This window comes from Pseudopipra pipra, chromosome 11 (assembly GCF_036250125.1).
Source record: "Pseudopipra pipra isolate bDixPip1 chromosome 11, bDixPip1.hap1, whole genome shotgun sequence".
Lineage (NCBI taxonomy): Eukaryota > Metazoa > Chordata > Aves > Passeriformes > Pipridae > Pseudopipra > Pseudopipra pipra.
In genome coordinates this window covers 12,454,481-12,476,741 of record NC_087559.1, presented here as the reverse complement: position 1 = coordinate 12,476,741, position 22,261 = coordinate 12,454,481, and the positions used below count along the sequence as shown (strand labels likewise).

Here is a 22,261-nt window from a genome sequence, read left to right as displayed (position 1 = left end):
TCTTATTTACCTTGCTGATCCTCTAGTGTGGAGTCTGCCCAGGCATGTGTGTTTTAAAGAATAAAAGACTCTTCTGCTGGGACAGCATCCTGCTCCTGCTTTTGGAGAGGTGACTTCAGGCTAAGATGGGGGAACAGCAGAGACAAGGAGCATGCTGAGGAGCTCACACCTTAGGAAAGATGCTTTAGAGGTGCCATACTATTTGGGGAAGCCTGATCTGCAGGAGCAAAATTGCTTACTTGGCTTCCCTGTGTCAGCATTTACCCTGGCCTTGGAAATGGCCCCTCTTCTTGTCCCTGAGTGGCACAGTGACTGGGCAAGATGTGCAAAGGGAAATGAAACCTCTTTTCAAAGGCATTGCTGCAGTGACTGTCTAAACTGGAGCTGTCTTTCAAGGCAACTTGTTGAAAATTTGGACAGAACTAAAGATGCTGTCTGGTTTTTGAGCTTCTAGAGAATCACTTGGATTAGTATGTATTGGTGATATGTGATTACCTTTAGCTCTGCTGGATTATCTCCCATCTCAGAGGAGGGAGTAGCACTGTAAATGTCTTGTCTAGGGAGGTTGATTTTGAGGATTTATTAAACTCAGTGTGTGGCAGCAAAAATTGCCCAATGCACAAGCTGGCTGCACCTTGAGAGGGAGCACTTAGAAATCACTTATCTGCTTCTTATTACATTAGCATTGCTGTGTTGTAGTTGTGACTCAGACCTATCTCTGGTTGCCTTAAATTTAAGCTTGAAAACTGCTGAAAAAGATGTGTAGTGCAGTTGGATCTTATAGATCAGCCCAGGCTGCTGAGCAGGGTCAAGATGGAGGAACAAGTCAGGAAGTTGGTGTGGGAGGTGAAATGTTTCTGGAGGGGGTTTCCCTTATAGTGCTGGGCTGTGACCTGCTCTGAGCTGCCCGTCACCAGCCCCTGTTGTCCCCAACAAGCTCTGACAAAGCTCATGGCTGATGTGGCTGAGCCCCTCTCCTTCCCCTGACGCCATGGGGCTGCCTTCCCATTCATTCATTGATTCAGCTTTGCTGAAAGGAGACTTGCTTTTGACAAGACACAAAAGCTGCTCTAGGGCTCAGCGTCTCCCCATGGGAGCTTTGTCCCCTTGCTCGCCCGAGAGAAGGGGAAGGTCAGCAGGGTGAGTGCTTTCAAGGCTGAGTCCTTTGGCTGGGCTGTTCAGAGGGCTCCTCCTCAGTGAAATACTGTAACAAAAGGGAATCTGGAGGGTGGGAGGAATACATTAGTGCTTAGGCAAGTCTTTGCTGATTTCTGGAGGAGACTTTATGAAGGTCCATGGCAGGGTCTTCATGTGCAGCCATCTCAGTTGAGCTGTAGTTGGGTCCCAGTCCTCCAGAGCTGCTGGGAATGTCTGTGGAGCAAATGTGCATTGGGCTGCAGGTGCCTGGAACCTGCTATATGGTTTTGGGACTCATATGGAGAGAAAATGGTGGTAGATGTGTGTATCCATGGCACTGGTGATCCATCACACTTGTTGGTGGGGTGGTGGAGAGGGAAGAATGGGAGGGGGTGAAGAAGAAATGGGCAGGATGGCAGCTGGGTTTGTATGGCAGGTGTGGTCACCTCTGAGCAGTGTAGGTATGATAAAGTTCCTAAAATGTTTTTGGGCTGCTCAGGAGGAACAAAATCCCTGCACCAGCTTGTTCTGCTGGGCTGGGGGGAAGGAACCATTCGAAGCAGCAAGATAATGCAAAATGGCATTGTTAGAAATACCAAAACCTCCTCCTGCTTATGGGCTCTCCAGCAGATTCCTGGAAACCACCATATGATGATGCTGCAGGTTGTAGTAGCTGCCAAGATGTTTAATGAGCAGAGACCTGACCCTGGTGGTGAGAGGGCAAAGAATGGTGCTGAGACTGCACTGAGACATGTGAATGTAGTTACACTGGTTGGGTGGAAGAGCTTGTTAGTAGATTGATCTCATCCAAGTCCATTAGGAGCTTGATGCTGGGGAGAGTTGTCAAGGGCTGCAGATGAAGGATTGGAGAAAGCAGATTAGTGATAAGAGGCTGAATAGAGTGATCATTAAAACAAGTACTCATTAAAATGATCATCCAAAAAGATGTCCCAGCAGTGTCCCAGAGGTAGGACTGGCCCTGCACTGCTCTGGTGAGGAGGATACTAGTAAGGTACATAAATGGAGAACCCTCCCAAGCAGCTGGGACACGTGAGGACAGGCAGGTGACACTGCAGTGCTGTAGGTCTTCCTAAGGAGAAGGGGGAGATGGCAAGATAAAGTGATTCTCTTAATGTATTTGCTCTTGTGATAAATCACCATTCAGTGGGAGATTCTCTTGTGTTTGTACTCGGCTCCTGAAAGCTGTCATGCTCTCTCACAGCTGGTTATCTACTTTTCTGCTAGACCACCCATGGCTGCCCAAAAACTTAAGACTGTACAGAGGCTTATGTTAAACCAGCACAGTCTTTCCTTCATTACCTGACTCACAAAAATTATGTAACAAGCAGCAACAACAAGAAAACTTTTTCATTGTATAACTGAAGCATAGGCTGCAAGTCCTAATTCATACTCCAAATACCCCAAAACAAGTGTCTAACAATTCTGTCTCTAAAAAAGCAGGTGAGACACTACTGTTAAACCTGGAGTGGTTTTCCCAGAGAGGGCTGGAGGGTGGGAGGTGATCAGGAAGGGTGCAGCTCCTGCACTTGGCCGTCCACATGTGGGTGTGTGACTGTGCAAGTGTTGCCACTGCCCCTGCCTGCACAGCCAGCCTGTTGGAAGGAGCTGCACTACGACAGGACTAAATCTTCTCTGGGTTTCCAGGACAAGACACTGTAAAAGCCCTTTCCCGCTGAGTGATCATGACTCGTTGCTGCATGTGGTAAGACAGCTTCATCCAAAAATTGTTAAGAATTTGGTCTCAGTGAGTTTGTTTTCTCTATTGTTTGAATTTCTCAGCTTGGTTCTCTTCCACCTTGCTGATCTCCTGCTGCTTGTTGTCACTGCTGCTAGACCCTTGGGTGTATCATTTAAGTTCTTCTATAAATTAATCTTTGCCTCTCTTAATGGTGCCTGGGCTCATCACCTGTGACCAGCTCAGTTCCATGTACCGAGCCCCCTTCTTGCCCTGATTTCAGAAAACCGTGTAGTTCATATGATATACTTGGGTCCTAGAGGCTGATCCTAAATCACAGAGCACAGCAGCTCTTGGGGCAGATTAAACACTGCCCAACTACTCCCCTCTCTTTCTTGAAGGAGAGGAAAAGTGAAGGAAAGACAACCAAAGTGTGAGGCCTTCATAGTAAGGTTATGTATGAGGTAGAAGTGGTGGGGATGCAGTTGTCAGCAATTTTAGAAAGGAGTATGTGCAGTAAGATTTGCTGAGTAGCTTCACACTTCAGAGCTGTGGTGAATGGTGGCCCAGCTTTGCTGTTTGGAAGAAAGCAGAACCAAACCAGCCAACGGTGAATTGGCTCCTATCCTTGCTGCAGAGGATCCAGACCTAGTATTGAACAGTTGGCATGTGAAGCACCATACAAGTGCTTGCTCTTGAGCCAAGGATTAAAGGCTGGAGGGAGTGGGCAGCAAAGGGAACTTCTCCTTCCTAGAGGCAGTTGTGCAGTGTGGTGGTTTGGTGTCCAGGACATGTCTGTTTTACTGGGGTGCTCAGCTGCTGTGCAGCAGTGGTCCTAACTCATGCCAGATGGGTTTGGCTTTTCCCATTCTCAGGATGATTTTCAGAATCTACAGAGAGTAGAGGCTCCAAAAGTATGAGACCCGAAATAACATGTGTCTTAAACTTGCTGGTTTTGTACTGCCAACTCCTGACTGAATGAGGTCAGCTGCCAGTCCTGAGACAAGATTGGAGGAAACAGGCACCCAAACAACACTGAGCTGTCAGGGCCCCACTAACCAGTGGCTTTGCTGTCTCTGCAGAACCTGAGTGCGGGGCTGCCCTCGGGCCAGATCTGCCACGATGAGCAGCGGCTGGAGGTGATCTTTGCAGATCTGGCCAGGCACAAGGATGATGCTCAGCAGCGCAGCTGGGCACTCTATGAGGATGAGAATGTCATCTGCTGCTACCTGGAGGAGCTACTTCGCATCTTGGTGAGTAAATTTTTCTCTTTACTGCCAGAGCAGAGTAGGCAGCCCTGGTGAAGTTCCTTTTTCTGACCTCCTTCACCCCTGTTTTGCCATCAGATCTGGTATTTCAGGGGGCATAGGTTTCTTGTGCATCCTTTACTGTCAGAGTGAAGCCCTGCTCTCCTATATGGGGTCTGCAGAACTCTTGAGCTGCCTTCTACTCTCTACTCCACCTTACAGAGGTGTTCTGAAAAGTGTTACTGAGATATTCTTCATGGTAGCTGTGGTATTTACCTATCACAGGAGAGTATAAACCCTCACCTCCAAAAAACCCACCTTCTCACAGAAAACCTGGAAGTCTCCTATGAGAGTTATTGCACTGCTGGGCCCATTTAAAACATCTTCCATTTAATACATCCTCTGTTGCTGGGAAGTATCTGTGGGGTGGGGCTCATTACATGTGAAGAAAATTCTTTGGCTGCCTTGAAAGTGAGCTTTAAAGCTGTTTCTGTGAGAAAGTACAAAGCATCTCACCATATCTGTGCATACAGGAGAGGTACATCCCCACAGTGAGCAGCAGTGGGAATACACGTGCAAGCCCATCTGTGTCCAGGGAGTGTGATGATATGGGAGCTGCCCTCAGTGCAATGACATGATCTGTGTTAGGGGTTTGTTCTGGCACTGTTTTGCATTCCTCTCCAGTTCTGACATAAGCAGAACAGGTAAATTTTCTGTAATAAGCGCTGGGGTCTTTGTCACTCAACATATGGCCTGTGCCACCTCGCCGTGGGCCTGCAGGGCAAGGCAGAGTGGGGGATTGTGAAACCATTCCTCATAGCTTAGGAGTGGGAGGAGATGTACTTATCAGGATGGGAACAGTGCTGGAGCTGCCCTGTGTAACTGTACGATGCACTCAGTAAGGTGCTGCTCAGGTCATGTTTTAGATGTTTCCAGCCCAAGATGTGCTGTATGACAGAGGCGTGTCTCAAGAATTCACTTTGATGCAGAATCTGAAGGGTGGTGGTTCCTGAGCTCTGCCTTCAGTTTCTTTGTGAGGTGGTTGGGCTGGGGCTGCTACGATCTGAAAGGAACTGGAATCCTTCAAGGTGCCTGCAGCAGGCACCTTGTGTCTTGATGTGCCACTGGGCTGACCTGTCTATTCCTCCTTCCAGACAGATGCAGACCCAGAAGTTTGCAAGAAAATGTGCAAGAAGAATGAATTTGAATCTGTCCTATCCCTTGTGGCATATTATCAGATGGTAAGGTGGCAGAATGCACCAGTTCTCTCTTTTTTGAGATTTCCCTGAAGATGCAAAAGAGCAGGGTTGGTATGATGAATGTATATAAGATCTTTCCCTTGGGTAGGACAGTTTTGTGGTCTAGCTGGAGTTGCAGCATATCCCTTTTGAGTGTTGGCTAATGTCACTGCTATGCATGAAAATTGTGTGAAAGAGCAGACTTTGAAGCAGTAGCTAGCACTGCCAAGGGTAAAGCTTGCTGCTTTTACCAGCCCATTGAGGGACAGCATTGGCATCACTGATATCTAGAGGAAATATTTCTGAGGATGCCTTGGGAAAGCTGACAGGCTGTGACTGCTCCTCTTTTTATTGATGCACTCCTGTGCATTAGTAAATAACTTTGCTTAGGAAAGTGGGTAGTGAGTAGAAGCCTTGGGAATGAGAAATGAAATCAGTATTCAGAGGAAGAAATGAAAGTTTTGCTTTCAACGCCTATGCAGCATTGCTTTGCCCCTCTCCTTCCTGGAATGTGCTCTTGTAGGATTCCGTGGGGGTTGGAAACTTGTTCCCATCTTCTCCCTAAGTCCTCAGCTACAGCACATCAAGTCTTGTGGCATTTCACTTTCATCTGGCACTTCTGTGTCAGAGCTCAGCATCAGGGGACTGTAACACATCTGAGAGCAGAGGGAAGGCAGGCAGGGCACAACAGAGCCTGTTGGCTTTCACTGCCTGCTCTTCTCTGACCAAGACTTCAAGGAAGCCTGACCAGGTGGGGACAGTTGGGTCTCCTGTCCTGGCTGCTGTCATGCCCGGTCCCAGGGCTTGGCTCACTTCTGTTCTCTGAACCCCTGGAGTTGTTGGCTGAGTTCAGAGTACGAACGTTACCCCAGCATCAGAGTTCCTCCATGGGAGCTGCAGGTTGAGCATTGTCTTTGCTGAAATTCCTCGCGTGTCCCAGAACTTTCTGGTTATACCCTCTGCTCCCAGCACAAACCCAACAGCATCACAGTGGAGGAGCTGGTCCTGTCCTGTTCATTAACCATCATGTGCTGATGAGGGTTTACAAATGTTGTGTTGTCAGGAAACCTCAATCAGAGCAGCATTCGCAAAACCCTAGTGTGCTCAGGGAATCCTGGCTCCAGCATATCCAACCTGTTTGCTGGGGATGGGTGTAGGTTTTTGGTGTGTTATCACATGTAGTGGATGAATTGGGGCATCTGAGATCTGAGCTTTGGCTGCCACATGCCCTCTGACCACATGTGCCAAACACCCATAGCCAGCCCAGTTGTGAACAGTATCGTGTGAACTCCTGTGCTGTTGTTAACAGCTTGGAGAGCTTCTGGGTTCACTGTCACCCTGGAAGGGTCTGAGGCTTCCCAACAGCGGGAACTTCTAGGAGTTATGTCTCTGCCTCAGAGTCAGCCCTCACCTGCGACATGGTTTGAACTAATGCCTTTTTTTTTTGCAGGAACACAGGGTGCCATTGCGGCTGCTGCTGTTGAAGTGCTTCGGAGCCATGTGCAACTTGGATGCTGCCGTCATCTCAACGCTTGTGAACTCTGTGCTGCCAATGGAGCTGGCCCGGGACATGCAGACCCACACACAGGGTGAGCCAGAGCTGCTTGTACCCAGGTCCCTGGAACGTGTCTTTCCATTAAATGATTTGCAGCAGCACTGATGGCCCCCCATTGCCTGGCTGCTCTACATGCCCAGTGCTCTGGGCAGAATGGTGTCTGATTTTAAAGTTGTTCAGGTTATTACAGCTGTAAATTGAGGATGCACAGGAGGGGATGTTTCAGTCCAATAGTGCGAGGCCCTCCAGCTCTTGAACATCCCATTAATGATCTGTGTCGCTCCTTGTAGATGTCTTAAAACACATTTTGAGCTGTTCCAGTTTTGTTTCATGATGTTGACAAGAGACACCTGCAGATCTCAAGAAAGGTCTCTGCAGTTTCTTAAAGAGTTTTTCTCAGCACTCTACACCCAATCTTTGTGGTGTTTCTCCCTGGTGAATGAGATGTGTGCTAGTTAAAGGAGAGGGCCTTCTCTCCACCACTGGGCCAAGGGAGATGGTGGTGTGGTCCTTGTCCTCTGCAGGATAGTGCCACAGCCCTGCTTTTCCCAGCTCTTTGCTTTCCATACCTAGGCTTTGCCTTCAGGTTCCTTCTACTTTGTTCTCCTGCTCCCTTTGTTAGGATGACCTGTCACTGCCATGAAAAATAATGTTCTTCCTTCCCTTTGAGCTCTATTTGCTCTAAAACTTGGTGGTGGTAGTGTGGTCAAATTTTGCTGCCGTCCCTCAGAGCTACTGTCTAGCCCAGCAGCCAGGAGCACAGGAAGAACCTGAGAACAAGTTGAACGTATAATAATACTCCCCAGCTCCCCAGACATGCCCAATCCTGATCAGTCACAGCTTTGATCCCCATTTTGAAGTCAACCTGTAGGCCACCAGTGCTGTCAGTGTCATATATTACTTTTTCCTTTAAAGGGATATAAAAAAATCCGTTGTTTTGTGCTAATTGTGACTGTTCAGTGACCATGTGGATCAAATCAGAAGAGCCTGGTGTTTGCAGCCTTGCTGCCCTGGTTGCAGTCTGTAGCCTGTTGGTTTGCTGCAGGTGTCATGGAGCTGTGGAGAGGTATAATTTGGTGATAAGACTGTAGGAATTGACTGGTCTGCACAGGCCAGGGACCGTCACATCCCTTTCATGTGAGCCAAGTAAATGTCCAAGGTGACCGCCTTGAATTGTTCCTGTCCCCAGCTTCCCACCACGGACTGTGCCAACCTGACTGTGGTGGACAGGACTAATGGGGCTGTGTCTTTGTATCTGGAAAGGGCTATGTGAGGTGAAAATCATGCCTGTTGCATGGCTTTGCACTCCTCTTTGCTCAGATGCTTTGAAATGCAGGCATTTCAGAGGTGAGGAGGGCCTGAAAAAGTGTTTTGGGGCAGGGCAAAGGGCTGGTGGGATGGGGTGGGATGAATGACTGTGATCATTACTCCAGTGTTGTCTGTGCTCTCTTTTTGTGCTACTGCTGTATCAATTCGTCTGTTACCAATTCTGTGTCATGAACTCATCACGCTGTTGTTGTTTGATCTGGTTACGCATGAGAAGCATCTTCTCCAGGCTGAGGTTTTCCTGCCAAGAAGCAAATAATACTTGGTTATGGGGGTATGACTGTGCTTCTGTGGCAACATTTCTCCTGATTTTTGTGCTGCCAGAAATAAACTTTATTGTGCCTCCATCACTTATTCACAAAGATAGTCTGCAGCTGAGCATCCTATGCACCATGACCAAACAGGGTTTTGTCTCCTGCCCTGTCCCTGAACTGTCTTTGTGCAGGCAGGACAGGCTGGTCACCCTTGTTAACCCTTGGCTGGTCACTGTGATGCTGTGTTTTGCCTGGGCCTGTCTCATCCCAGACAGTACAAGGTGACTCAGCCTCTTGGTGTGATGGAGCATTGAGCTCTGACCTAGGGGAATTCTTCACACCCCTGCTGATCTCCAAGTAGCCCTTACGGCTGGAGCAGCCCTGTCTCCCAGCAAGAGTTAGCTCTGCTTTGGGGACCCAAAAAGCATTGCAGTGGAAGTGGGTGAGAAGTGGCTCTGCTGTGTCCTCCAAACTGCCAACCTGCAACTCTGCAGCATCTCCTCTTTCCCTAACTTCATCTCAAAGTGAGGGTTTTTTCCAGTACAGTTGAAGGGTGAAAAGCTGCTCTTCCTTTGCTGACAGACTGCTGTGTGGATACAGGAGCCTCACAAATGGGTGTCCTGATCCTGTGCTGCCTTCCCTGTGCTGAGCTTATGGCAGGCACTTGTGCAGTGTTATCTGTGCAGCATCCAGTCCTCTTGGTCTTCACAGCAGGGCTGCAGAGAAGTAACCACCCTTGACCAAAACAGGTCTGTCCTTCAGAGGTGTTTTAAGGCTTTAGTAGTTCCCTCCTACCATTTGATGCTTATGGCTCCATGTTCTGCCAGCAAATGGCAAGCAGTACCTTCAGTGAAAACATGACCTTGAATCCTTGAGCTTATTTTGGTGCTAAAAACTGGGGAATAGCAGCTGATCCGTGACATGCTGCAGAATAGCTAATCCTTTCTGTGGTGGCTGGAGCCAGAGCAATCAGTGCCAGCACTATGCAACTGGGGAGTGTGGAACTGACTGCAGCAGCTCTGTGGGATCCCTCCTGCCTTATTACTGAAGAGCAGGCGAGGCAGAAGCTCTGTGCATGGATGCTGGGTGCCTTTGATGAGAAGGAGTTTTCCCTGGGACTAATGCAGACGTGTTGGCTGCTGGCCAATTCTTCTGCCAGATGCTTGGGTCTTATTGCTTCTGGACAGCCCTTTCCCTCTGCTGCAGCTGGCCTGCCCATCTATCAGTGTTAGAAGACCTTATAATAAGCCACAGTGAGTCAGAATTAGCCAGAACAATTCCGAAGAAAACAGCCGGGGATAATCCAGTCTGTAATCGTGACTTTCTCCCTTGTTGCAGCTCAGTGTACTCGCCAGTCAGCTCTCAGGCTCCTCTCCCTTCAGTTGCAGACATTTGTGTCTGCTCCCAGGGCCTGAATTTTACACTGCTGTATTTAGAGGGTGGAAGCAAGGTCTTTGAAGGTCTCTGAGAAATACCTTTCATACATAATAGTTTCCTACCAGTATCTCAGCAGGCTTCAGAAATGAAAACAGCTGCATCTCTCCTGCCCTTCGTGGCTACTTCAGTGATGCTTATGAGTCTGTCATCAGCAGTCTCTCTGCTTCAAGAGAACTGCTTTAATGCTATTTACTTTCTTGCAGCCACTGGTGTTGCTCTGGAAGGTAAAAAAAAAAGCTGTGTTTTGACTGACAATTACTGTGTTCTTTGGCACTGTGAGTGTTGGATGAGTCCTGCTGCAGCTGGGACACCCAAAAAACTTGTAGAGTCTGTGCAGGGTGAGTGTCCGTGGTTAATCTGGATTTGCCCCAGGTTCAGCCTTCTAAGTGGTTTAGCATCCTTTGTTGTTTTTTTTTTTTTTTGTCCTTAGGGAAATAGACCAAGATTTGCCTCCTAGTCATGGAGTCTGCTGTCAGCCAAGATGAATGGACATCAGTTAATGGCAGATGGGCCAAGGACATGTAAAAGTGCCCTCCTCCCTTCCATCTCTAATTAGTCTCTTCCTCCATATTTGCTACAACCATGTTTATCACTGGCTTCTGGTTCTCAGTTCATTATTTCATTGCTCCTGACGTGATGAGAGAAAATGTTTTGTTGATGAAAGCCTTTCTAGGAATGTGGGAACAGCAGGTTCCTGTGTATCTGCAGTATCCTGCCTCCAATACCCAACTTGTGAAGCCATGGAGGAAAGAATGAAGAAATTGTGAACAGTTTGTCAGATCCCTTTTTTGCTACAGAGAGCTTTGGCATCATTGTCACCTTATAGCTGAGAGCTTCTTATATAAGTGTGAATTATAATTAAGTCATTAAATATCCTCCCTCTCTGTTTACCAAGAGTAAACAACCATTTCCAGCTTTCCTTTGCTGCCACATGGTCTGGAGTGCTCTCCTACAAAGTCTTAATCTTGTTAATGCTGTAGTATCTCTGGTTAAGCCCCCAGTGATCTATTTTTACTCAAAGTGTTTGCTATTTGAAAACTCAGGCATCTGGTGGAGCTCTGATAAAGTCTGTGTGTGCTTTGTTTATAGGGGCTTTGCTCACAGAGTTGACTTTCCAGGGGCACAGGGCTGGAATGACTCAGTAGCATTTTGTCCCCCATGCTAACAATGAATCTGAGAGCTGCCAAGTGTTGCAAGTCTTTTGGCCAAGTCCAGGAGTATGTGGTGACAGTGAAGGCATCTGGCTGTGCAGTCAAAGCCAAACTGCAGGGTGCAGGTGCTTAGAGGTGGGTTGATTTGTGCATGAAGAAGTGAAATACCTTAAAGCCTTTGGAGAGGGTACTGGAACCAGCATGTGTCATGCAGGGCAGCAGTACAGCTGAGAGAAGCATCACACATTGAGGGAACTTTTTGTCCTCTAATGAAAAGTAGTTTTGGTCAGTTTTTTATAAATAGACCCTCAGCTTCCTCGTAACAAATGCCCCTGGGCTCTTTCTGGCAGATGCAGCTGGAACTGTATTTAACCAGTATGTGTAGTGACCTATATATAGTAATATTCACTTTCCTATTGTCTTCAGACTTGCTGAACTGGATGGAGGCTACATTAGATGGTGACACAGATCCTATTCCATGCCTTTTTTTTCCTTCTGCAAATATCTGTTGAGACGTATCCATTAATTAAAATTCAGGAAAGGCACTGGCAGAGGTTCTGGGGAACATTCACAAATAGCTGCTGCCAATGAAAATTGTGTTGGACTAGCAGGCTGTGGGATGTATCACTGCTGGAGAAACGTGTGGCCTGGGAGGTGGGCAGATGCACAGCCCGAGTCCTGAGCAGTGATCTGGTCTCCCCAGGGACCTTTTATACCTCCAGGCAGAGCTGAGGTAGCGAAAATAGAGCAGTGCAGAGATGGTAACAAGCAGCCTGGCTGTCTGGGGGTGGTGTTGGTTGGAACAGGCAGTATTTTGAGGTGGCCAGATGGATGCTTTTTCTGGGTTCAGCAATTACATAACTATGGGATGTGTCCTGGGACTGTGCAGGGGAGGTTTTTAATTATTCAGATTAAGTTTGCCTAGATCCTCTGAAGTGGAGAGGAAAAAAAATCAAGGATTCTTGTTGTGATTATTTTTAAATTGCTTTGGAAACACATGGCACAGAAGGCGTGTGGTGTGCTAAAACAGGGGGAAAAACACCCTTACAGCTCAGTCAACACAGGACTGAGGAGCAGGCTAACCAGTGTTAAATGTCTGTACTAAATGTGTGGCTTCCCAGCTGCAGCTGTGGAGCAGTTTCACTCCCTCAGAAGAACTAATGGCAGGACCTTTGTCTTGCAGATCATCAGAAGATGTGCTACTCTGCCTTGGTGCTGGCCATGATGTTCTCCATGGGGGAGCCCCTGCCATATCACCACTATGGTAAGAGTGGGTTGTGCTCACAGCTTGGCAGGACAGCAGAGCTGATGGGGGGACATCTGGGGCGTGCTGGCAGACACAGGGAAGGGACCTTTGGCCAAGGTGGGGACAGCTCAGTGGAAGGCTCAGCAAGGGTAGGGTCTGTCCTTTATCAGTAGAGCCTGGCAGCTGAAGCACTGGGCTGAGATGCCAGATTTGCAGCAGCACACTGCTCTAACTCTGGGTTAGAACAGTGGAGGACTGAATGCCATACTGTAGAAGATGTGGATTTGCCCATCACTGTAACTAGGTGGCATTTTGGTTTACCTCTGGCCTCTGTGAAAGCACACACCTCTAACTTGCTTTAGAGACTGTCTGCTGATGAGGCTGAGATCCCAGATCCCTCCATGAACGCCCACTAAGGCTGTCAGCTGCATAATGTGGCCTCTTTCTGGTCTCTTTTCTAACAGGATAGTGCAGCCCTGTGTAGTTTAAGCTCTTAGGAAAAGTGGAGATGATTAAGGGTTTTGCAGTCAATAATGAAGTGTAAATGTTCTGCCTGTTTTCTCCTCTGTCTTTTCAGCCTTCAGCCAGAAAGCCCTTGACTGCTTCTAGCCAAGGCTATGTTTTGTTCCCTGTACTTGGGAAACTCTGGGTTTAGTTTTCCTAGAAATGCAGTAGAGACTTTTATAAGTATCTCCTCAGCACCTTTACTTAACACCCAGTAAACACATAAAAGATTTAAACTGATGCAATAGAGACCAGAGTGAGCTTCCACACCTCCTGCTTTTCTCTCCTCATGTAACCCTGGCAATTATTTCCTGCAGGTGGACTTATCTGCATGAGCTTCTGAGCTTTCCTAATAGCTAAATTGAAAAAAGGGTTATTACTAATGATCTAGATTATTAGGGTTTTTTTTTTAAATAGATTAATTAAACCAGTGGTCAAGAATACAAATCTCTTCCTACCTTGAAGCCTTCACTGACAGCAGTGGTGCTGAAACAGTTAGAGCAGGATTTGGTGTTTTATTTACTCAAAAAAAATTGCCAATGGGGGACCAAATTTCACTGTTCCCTTGCACCATGGACAGTTCTCTGAGCCACTTGTCTCTTACACAAAGACACTTCAGTGGTCTGTCTAGTCCAGTTGTAGGGCTGTTCATTCCCTGGAGGCTGACATTAGCACTCCACTAATGGTTTTCAAGCATAAAAGCACAGAGAAGGGATCTGTGTATGGTCCCTTGTTGCTTGGTTTATTTTCACTGTGCTGTAAATGCCCCTTTCTCCTTGTGCAGAACATCTCAACTCTCAGTTTGTGCAGTTCCTGCTGGATGTGATTGAGGATGGGCTGCCCTCGGACACCACTGACCAGCTGCCTGACTTATTTGTCAACGTCCTTCTGGCCTTCAATCTCCACATTCCAGGTTGAATTGGTGCTGTTCTGCCTTGGCAGGATTTCAGTGGTCTGGAGTGATGGAGTGAAGAATGGGGAGGGAGAATCTCACTGGGTCTTGATGGTGCTATAACCACCCCTCCAGCTCCCCTAGTCTTGGGCACTACACTGTGTTTAAATATGGTGCAGAATCCTAGAGGAAAATATGGTCATGAGGACAGGCAGTGCATCAAGTCCCTAGAGAAGGGCACTTGCCCTCAACCTGCCTGTGTGTTTTGAATCCTGTTGGAAGATTGGAGCGTAGTTCCAGGTCCTGCTAAAAAAGGCCACTCCTTAACCCAGAGTCTCCTGTCACTCCCAGTTGTTCTGTTTCTCTTGTTCTGCTTCATGGCTTTATCCTTGACTTTGTGAAGACAGGGGAGGATAAAGCAGTGATGACGTGTCCAGTAATTTACCTGTTATTTTGAATTGCGCATCATTAAAATTTATGTGAAAGTTTCTAATTTCATGTGAAAGTTGATTGCACGGAGACTGATTAAGTATATCTCTGCTGCTTTCATTCATTACCCCTTCCCACACTTACCCATATCCTTGCTGGCTGCAGTAATTAGGCAGTAATGCATGACAGGCAGTGTGTTTCTGGGGATTATTGCCCACCTGGGGCGTAGCCGAGAGCAGTGACTTGTTCTCTGTTGCTAAGAACGTGTTAAATGATGTTCTGGTTGCTTATTAGTGGATTGAATTTTTTATTCCTCTGTCTGTAAGATTCATCTATTGTGCAGTTCAGTGGTGCAGCATTAGTTCAAAAACTCTTCTAAAACCATATTATATCGATGCCCTTCAATATAAAGGATCCCGAGGCACTTTGCAGCCTGTGAAATATTACAGATCACAGAAATAGTCAACGCTGTGCTGTTTGTGTGATTCTGAGTGCACACACACACATGTTAAGGTCTGTTAGGGTAAATGTATTTTAGTTATAGCAAATCACTCCCAAAGCAGGCTAGGGGACAGTTCCTAGAAGAAGTCTTCAGCCCATACTCTTGCACAGTTGAGTGCTGGGAAGGACTTTTCCCTTCTTGGGACCCTTCTTAAGAGAAATTTCAAGACTAAGTTCCAGCAGGGTTAGGTTTAGGGAGCCCACGTGGGAATCAGATGTACAGAGAAAGTACCAAAGCCCAAGTGTTTCATGTGCTGTTTCCAGATTTACTTCACCTTCCCTCTCCCTGCCCATCCACTCTGTGGGGCTGGAACTTTTCATACCCCTGATAGACTATGGTTCCCCAAAGCTCCCCAGAGCACTGTTGTGAAATAGGATCCCCCCATTATATGTTTTTATTACCATGGTCTTCAGGAAACAAAGGGATGTGCTAAACAGGTTTCTTGCTCAGTTCCAGAACACAGTGTGATCATGACTACAATAAGCAAGCACTCGAATGTCAAGACTTTCACAGAGAAGCTGCTGCTGCTGCTGAACAGAGGGGGTGAGTGTTTGTGGCACTCTTGTGTGTGCCTGGCAGGGGGTGTGGCTCATGTTGGCTCAGGGAGACAAGCCTGGTGCTCATTATGGGGTGGGATGTCAGGGATGCAGGTAGCTGAGGACCTGTCGGCTCAGGCAGGATGTGCTGCTTCCTGGTGAGTTTGTGAGGGTGACAGTCTGCACTGTTGAGGATGGAGCTGCACAAGGAATAAGGTGATGCTGATGGCATGTAGGAAGAGGGGAGTGGCCTCTGGGCTGCGGTTTCCATGTACTCCTGCGTCAGATCAGCCCCACCTCACAGCATGGCCAGCTGCCACCACCTGGGCAAACTCTTGTCTGGGAGGAAGACTGGTCCTGGGCCACTTCTGTTCTTGGACAGGCAGGACTCAGTGAGTGCTGGCACACAAACCTCAGCCAGTGCTGGCAATCATTTGCCTTGAGGGAGAGATCCAGAGGGAGCTGTTGCCTTCCGAAATGCTGCCTAGAGTGCAACTTTGCATTTCGGAATCACCAGCAGAGGGTTAGCGTTGTGTGGGATCCAGGCATGGAATGAAATCCACTGCACCTCAGAGCTGTTGCAGAGCAGATTGCTGGAAAGCTGGAGATCTCCATGGGAAGAGCAGTGCCAGGTCTTTCAGCCTGCGCTGCACAACACTATTGTGCTTTTTAATACCTTCTGGAGCACAGGGGCTTTGCTGCCTGAGATTCATTTTGTTGATTTGCTGGAAATAACTCATCCTGGGACGCTTGCAGCTCATCTTACGCTGGCTTTAGTTCTCTTTGGGGTAACAAATCACTGTCTCCACACTATATCAGCTTGAGGGCAGCCGGCACCTCAGTGCTCTTCTGTCTGGCCTCCTCCCAAAGCCTTTGTTTAGCCCTTTCCCTGCCAGAATCCCTGCAGGGATCACCTTACAGTGAGGAGCTGGGTGAAGAAAGAGGGGGGGACCACAACCTAATGAAGATGCTTCTCTTTTGCCTGCCTTCCTGACAACTGCTGGCAGGGCTGCAGTGGCCCAGAGCCCTCATGAGGTGTGCAGGGATGTGTTTTGGAAGAGAACAGGATGTGGTGACTCATTTAAACTTGGAAGTGTTTCTTTTCTTGCTTCTGGGACAGTACTAGCCTGGTCTCTGGTGAAAGCTTAATTTTGGTACAGGCTCTGATGTGCTTTTCAGAGGGGTCATTGGACCAGACTTAATAAACCAGGGAGAAAATGAGTGGTGGCTGTTGAGCAAAGAGGGGAGGCACTGAGAGGCGATGTGCTAATGAGCTCTCACCTGGGATGGTAGGTGAGACATAAACAGTGATTAATGCTAATCATAATGAGTTTGGTCTCATCTTGGTACCCTGCAGAGCTTCCATCCTGATTACACACCTTCGTGCAAGGCACTGAGGTCTGCGGGCATGAATCTCTTCATGGGCAGGGAGGGCCAGGATGAGGGCAGGGCAGCCTCTTCTCCAGAGCCAAAGGGTCTAATGAAGGGATGTGCTCTGAAGATGGAGGAGGGGGGCAATGGGGAACATGTGGCTTAGCACAGTCTCTCTGCCTCCCCCAGATGATCCAGTTTGCATCTTCAAGCATCAACCTCAGCCACCACACTCCGTGCTGAAGTTTCTGCAGGACATCTTTGCCAGCAAGGACACAGCCAGCATCTTCTATCACACAGACATGATGGTCCTGATAGACATCCTGGTGCGGCAGATTGCTGATCTCTCCCCAGGAGACAAGGTGCTCACACCAACCCATGGGCATTGGGGAAGGGAGCACAGTCCCAAAGCAGTGGTGTTTCTCCTGGTCCCCTGTAGGGCTTCCTGCTGCAGGCAAGAATGGAGTCTTGGGCACAACGTTTCTGGGTGCTCAAATCAACCTTGAGAGCTGAGGAAAAAGGGGGGATTTATCCTGCCCAGCCATAGACATATTAGAAGAAAGATCTACCAGGCTTCTGGTGGTCTGCAGCCCTCTGCCCAGAGATCTTTGGGAATAGGGACCCTCTGTGAGTAGTAGAAGTAGGAGGAACCTCTCTGGTTTGGTATCGCAAGAGGCAGGGGATGTGCACGTGTTTGAGGGTGAGTGAGGAGCAGCACTGGGTTGCTGTGGGAAAAGCAGAGTTTTCCATAGTTACTAATAAGCCTTAAGGAAAAGCAGGTGCCTCTGGAGTCGTGCTCTGGTTGGTGGAGCAGCAGCAGCTGTTCCTGTGCTCATGCTGCACTGGAGGCTGGCATGCTTGTTTATCTCACTTTAAATCTTTCACTGTGCTCTGTGGTTTCTCTCCCCTCCCACTTGGCAGCTGAGGATGGAGTATCTGTCTCTGATGCACGCCATCATCCGCTCCACGCCCTATCTGCAGCACCAGCACCGCCTCGCTGACCTGCAGGGCATCCTGCAGCGCATCCTGGGTGAGGAGGAGGAGGACCAGCAGTGCCAGATGGACAAACTGATCATCCTGGAGATTTACAAGGAGTTCCCAGAAATCTCTCCCGGTACCAGCTAATGCTCCTCAGCTTGGACTGGAGTTTGAACCACTTGGATCGATGACGTCTCTTGTTGACACTTTCTCCCCATTCCCTCCCAGTACAGCTCATACCTTATATCCCTCTGTGCGAGGCCTAAGGTTGGGACAGCGTTCACCGGCCCTTTAGAAACGCCAGTGGCAGAAAGGGCATGTGGTGCCCCCAGGGCCTGGTGCCCGGGGCAGTTGGAGTGGGATGGGCGCTGGCGCGTGGTTTTCCTGCAAGGCTCGGGCAGGAGCTATTTGGGCAGCTGGTGTTAGTGGGAAGGGCAGAGAGCTTGCGGGGGCTTAGCAGCCAGTGGGGGGGTGTGTTTAGCTGCACTGGTGTCCCAAGGTCCTGAAGAGAAAGGCCTTTGCCTTAGAGTATTACTTCTTTTCCATGTGCATCTCTCTCCCTGCAGTGACCAAGTGGAGTCTGCTGGTGCTTGGAAGAAGCTTTCGTAACATCTGTTTTGTTTTCTGCTGCTAGTGCCAATGTGCTGCAGCCCTGCCAAGGGAAGGTAGCTGCTCGCTGTCTAACGCCTCGTCTAGTGAGCCTTTCACTTCCTCCCGGCCCTCAGCTTTGCCTCTAGGCAGCAGCCCACCTTGGGTCACGGAGGTCTTACCCCAGCAGCTGCTTTTTTCAATCTGCTTTCTATAGTGATGTTTAAATTTGAATTTCTTGCACACTGTGGCAGCCTAGAAGTAACAGCCATGTGGATGAAGCTGCCTTTAGGAAGCCCTTGGCCCAGACACAGCACAAAGACGTGTCCTGCCAAGTGAAAGCTGCTGCTTGCCAGCCCTCTCGCAGTGTTGCCCGCGAGCAGAGGGGCTGCCTGCGGGCAGGTGTGCTCTGTTCATGAAGCGTGTGGATTTCTTGCCTTGAGCTTCATAGTAGCTCTGCCTCGCTGCCCTCCCTTTCCCCATGGCAGCACTCGGAGGCAGTGTGAGCCTGGTGTCCAGTAGCTGTTTGTGACTACGCTAAGTGTGGGGAACCCTTATTTATATTTCCTTTAGGTTTCTAGTAAATGGGATTAACCTATTTGCCTGTTAGAGATAGTCACACACACTAATGTGGGTCTCTTAGATATTTGTGTGCACAGTCTGGTCACTCTCTGTCCCTAGGTCTTCCTTTGCAGTACCCAATGTAGGAGCAGTTGGAAAGTGGAACTGGAAATACTGGGGACTTTTTTTTTTATTTACTTTTTTTTTTTTTTTTTTTTGTTAACTTGAGGTGATGACATGAGCTCTGCTCTGCAGGCCTGGACTGGCCACTGGGGCAGTGATGCTTGGGAACAGAGGGGATTGGCTTGGCAGCCAAGGGAGGCAAGGACCTCCTGAAGTCAGCCTGGGAATGCCCAAGCTTAATAACCACCCTAGTAGAGAAACCTATTTTTCCCCTGTAAAAATGTATGAATGTCAAAAGGGATCCTGTATTTTCTTAAACACTAAGTGTAACCTGCAGAGGAATAAAAATGTCTTAAACTGGATTTCTGTGAGCGTAGCCCTGCCTGCCCTGCCCTGTCATGGGGGAACCAAAGTGGTGGGGGGACTCGGGTGCCTGCTGCCCACTGAGGCAAAGCAGTGGATGCTGACATCCAAATGGGGGTAACCCAGTAGTTCTCCCACACTCACCTTCTTGCCTTGTGTTTTTCTGCCATGTTGCTGGCCAACAAGGAGTGGTGCAGGGCAGCAGCCCTTGCTGTAGGGGCACAGCCATCATTCCTGGGGGCCTGCCCAGTGTAGCTGCTCCAGATTAAGGGTTTGGCAGAGCTGGACTCAGCAGTTCGCTCCCTGCAAGGCACGCGCAGCCTCAGCCAGCTCCCAGCGGAGCTGCCGAGGCAGCAAGCCCGGGCAGGAAGGGTTTAATGGTCTGTATCAAGTGCTAATGAATCGCTTTGGCTGTGGATGTCTGCTCCCAAACCTCAGCCCTGTGTGTGCAGCTTTGGGGGTGCCTGGGATGGCCAGGGGTGCGTGTGGTGGGAGGGCAGTGGACGCTGGGTAAAGCACTGCCTTGGCAGCAGGGAAGCTGGTCTGTGTGCTGAGGGAGCCAGCCAGGCAGTGGGCTCAGCCCTGGCCAGGGGTAGGGGTGTAAATGCCAGGTGCAAGCTGTGCCACTCCAAACATGAGGACAGCATCAAGCACAGCTGCCTGCAGAAATGGGGCCAGGGCTGCGTCCCAGCTCCTGACTCTTTGACTCATGTTTCCTAAGTGTCCAGGCGTGTGGCCTCGAAGTGTGTCAAGCTGCACACCTGGGGAGAATCACAACACAAGGGCTGCCAGCACTCTGTGGTGTCTCCCCTACAGTGGCTCTTCTCTGCCCCATTGCTCTGTGTAGCGCATGGTTGCATGTCCCCCTCAGCCAACCTTGGCTTGTTTCTGAGTGCTGCTGGGGCTTGTTGGCCTGTGCCCTGCTGCCGTGCTGGGATGTTCCTCTGGCACTTGCCCTCAGTGATGCAGCCCAGGCTTTGCTGTGCCAGGCAAACCCAGCAGCAGCAGAACCCAAGGCTGTGCTTGCCAGGAGCCTGGACTGGCAGAGCCGGTGCCTCCTGTCGGTATCCCTGAGCCATTGCCATCCCTGGGGTCACTCACCCCGTGTCCCAGCTGCACAGCTGCATGACATCTGCACCACCACCCTGCTGCCACCGCAGCCAGGTCTGGAGGAGCTGGGGGGGAGCTGGCTGTGGGGATCTCAGGGGAAAGCTGTACTCACTGCCCAGGAAAGGCCTTTGCACATTGCAGGAAATTGAACTGCAGTGTGTAAACTCAGCCCGCTCAGCAGTTCCTGCTCTCCATGTAGGTGACACACTTGAGATTGTTAGCTGTAATAGGGTGCTATTAGAGCACTGTCTCCGTGTATTGGTGTGTTTTTATTGTGGTGCAACAGTGAAGGGAGTTGGGGGGCTGGCGTGGGGGGAGCGATGCGTTGCCTGTGACTTGCGCTTCTGCTTTATTGTCTGGAATGATTCAATTACAACTATTTTGTGGCAGTAATACCCTGATAATTTTCTCTTCCTCCCCTGAGCTTTCAGCTGGGCAATTAGAACAAATAAACTTGAAAGCCTTCATTACTTTTAAAAAGTATTGCCTCTCTCCTGATTCAGTTTCTTGATGGTACATCTCCAGTTTGAGGGGGCGTGATGGATGATCCAGCCAGCATGTTCCTGTTGCACACGGGCGATGTGCTGCCCTCTGTTAGATGAAGCTTCTCAGGTGAGCTGTGTGTGGGGCCAGGGCTGTTCTGGCATCAGCCTAATGGCACCAGGAGGGCTCAGGTGGGCGCTTGGGGGTCTGGAGCAGAGAATGTAAATCTGGTGTACCGTATCTGCACAGCTGGCATGGCTTCAGCCCCATCAGTGCTGGTGCTGGACCAGCCAAGCCAGAGATGTTTTGTGGTGGCTGAGGAGTTAATCACAGCAGATGCCAGTCCCAGGAGTTTATAAATTAACATGCCAATGTCTCTGGAGGCTTAGAAATCCACTCCCAGGGACTATCAGCCCTGAGCATTGTGTAAGCACCAGGGGAACTTCTTTGCAGCACATGCTGAGCTGGGCTGGCCACCACTTTAGGGCTTGCTTGTTTCCCATAGTGGTCCTAAAACTCATACTCACTACAAGCTCTAGGGCAAGGAAGAGCCCTGCCTGCCCTGCCCACCCCATGGCTGCCCAGGTGATGGCCAGGCCTTGGCTTCTTCATGGGTGATGGTGTTGGAAGACACCAGCCCCATGTGGAAAGCAACCAGCCATGAGGATGATGCAGGGTGATTTGGGGACACGTTGGGTGTGCTGCAGACCCCATGTTGTGTTCGCTCAGTTTCCACCCTGGGAGTGGAAGCCTGCTTGCTGTCAAACCCCCGATCAGTGGGCAGCATGTGCTCATCCCACCCCCTCATCTACATTAACAATAATTTCTAGGGGACCATCTGTCACTGTCAGTGGAACCAAAGCTGGGTAAGAGCTGGTGGTGGTCGTGGTTGGGGGGGAGCACAGGAACATGGCAAGGCACTGGTGACATCAGGATTCAGCGCTGCAGCTACAGCAGCTGGAGCAGAGGGCACCAGCATGGCAGTGGCAGCTGGACGCCCTCGAGGTCCCCAGACCTGCGGTGTCCTGGGGCCAGCACATCCCTCTGACCCCCTCCTCACTGTGCAGATGGCCTGTGCTGTCCAAAGCAGTGTGTGGCTCTCAAGCCACCACTTGGATTTCTGCCAAGGGACTGTGGGACCTTGCACAGCCTTGTGTGGTTTCCTGCGGGATGGGAGAGTTGTTGGAGAGTGGGGGTGGCTCCTGCTGTGCTGGGAGTGATGGGTGAGCAGCGAAGCCCCATCTCCCCAGTCTGAATCCATCTCGCTGTTAGTTTGTGAGGTTTTTGGGGAGCTATGCAGGGGCTGCACAAGGGCTGCTCCCCAGCCTACCCACCTCAAACCAGAGCCCATCCAACAAAGTGGCACAGGGGGCTCTTGCAGCCCCCTTGGAGGTGGGATGTGCACAGAGGCACTGCGTGTCCCATGTACTCCCTGCCTTTCCCTACCCCATCCTAAATTCCCCCCCATCTCCCAGATTTGCCCTATTTTCCTCCCTGACACAGTTCTTTCTTCCCTAGCGTTCACCCCAGTGTG

The 22,261-nt window shown here is 49.6% G+C and overlaps 1 protein-coding gene across 1 annotated transcript in view; it reads left to right on the top strand.

The window, feature by feature from the left end:
• The window catches only part of NCKIPSD (NCK interacting protein with SH3 domain), a 51,212-nt gene extending 32,079 nt beyond the window's left edge, over positions 1 to 19,133 (top strand). Inside the window, exons 6-13 of the mRNA XM_064667549.1 lie at positions 3,916 to 4,086; positions 5,235 to 5,321; positions 6,769 to 6,907; positions 12,225 to 12,305; positions 13,576 to 13,704; positions 15,065 to 15,157; positions 16,711 to 16,883; positions 17,443 to 19,133. Of these exons, the coding sequence (XP_064523619.1) occupies positions 3,916 to 4,086; positions 5,235 to 5,321; positions 6,769 to 6,907; positions 12,225 to 12,305; positions 13,576 to 13,704; positions 15,065 to 15,157; positions 16,711 to 16,883; positions 17,443 to 17,646 (1,077 nt within the window). The 3' untranslated portion in view covers positions 17,647 to 19,133. The remainder of the gene's footprint in view (positions 1 to 3,915; positions 4,087 to 5,234; positions 5,322 to 6,768; positions 6,908 to 12,224; positions 12,306 to 13,575; positions 13,705 to 15,064; positions 15,158 to 16,710; positions 16,884 to 17,442) is intronic.
• The last annotated feature ends 3,128 nt before the right edge of the window (positions 19,134 to 22,261 follow it).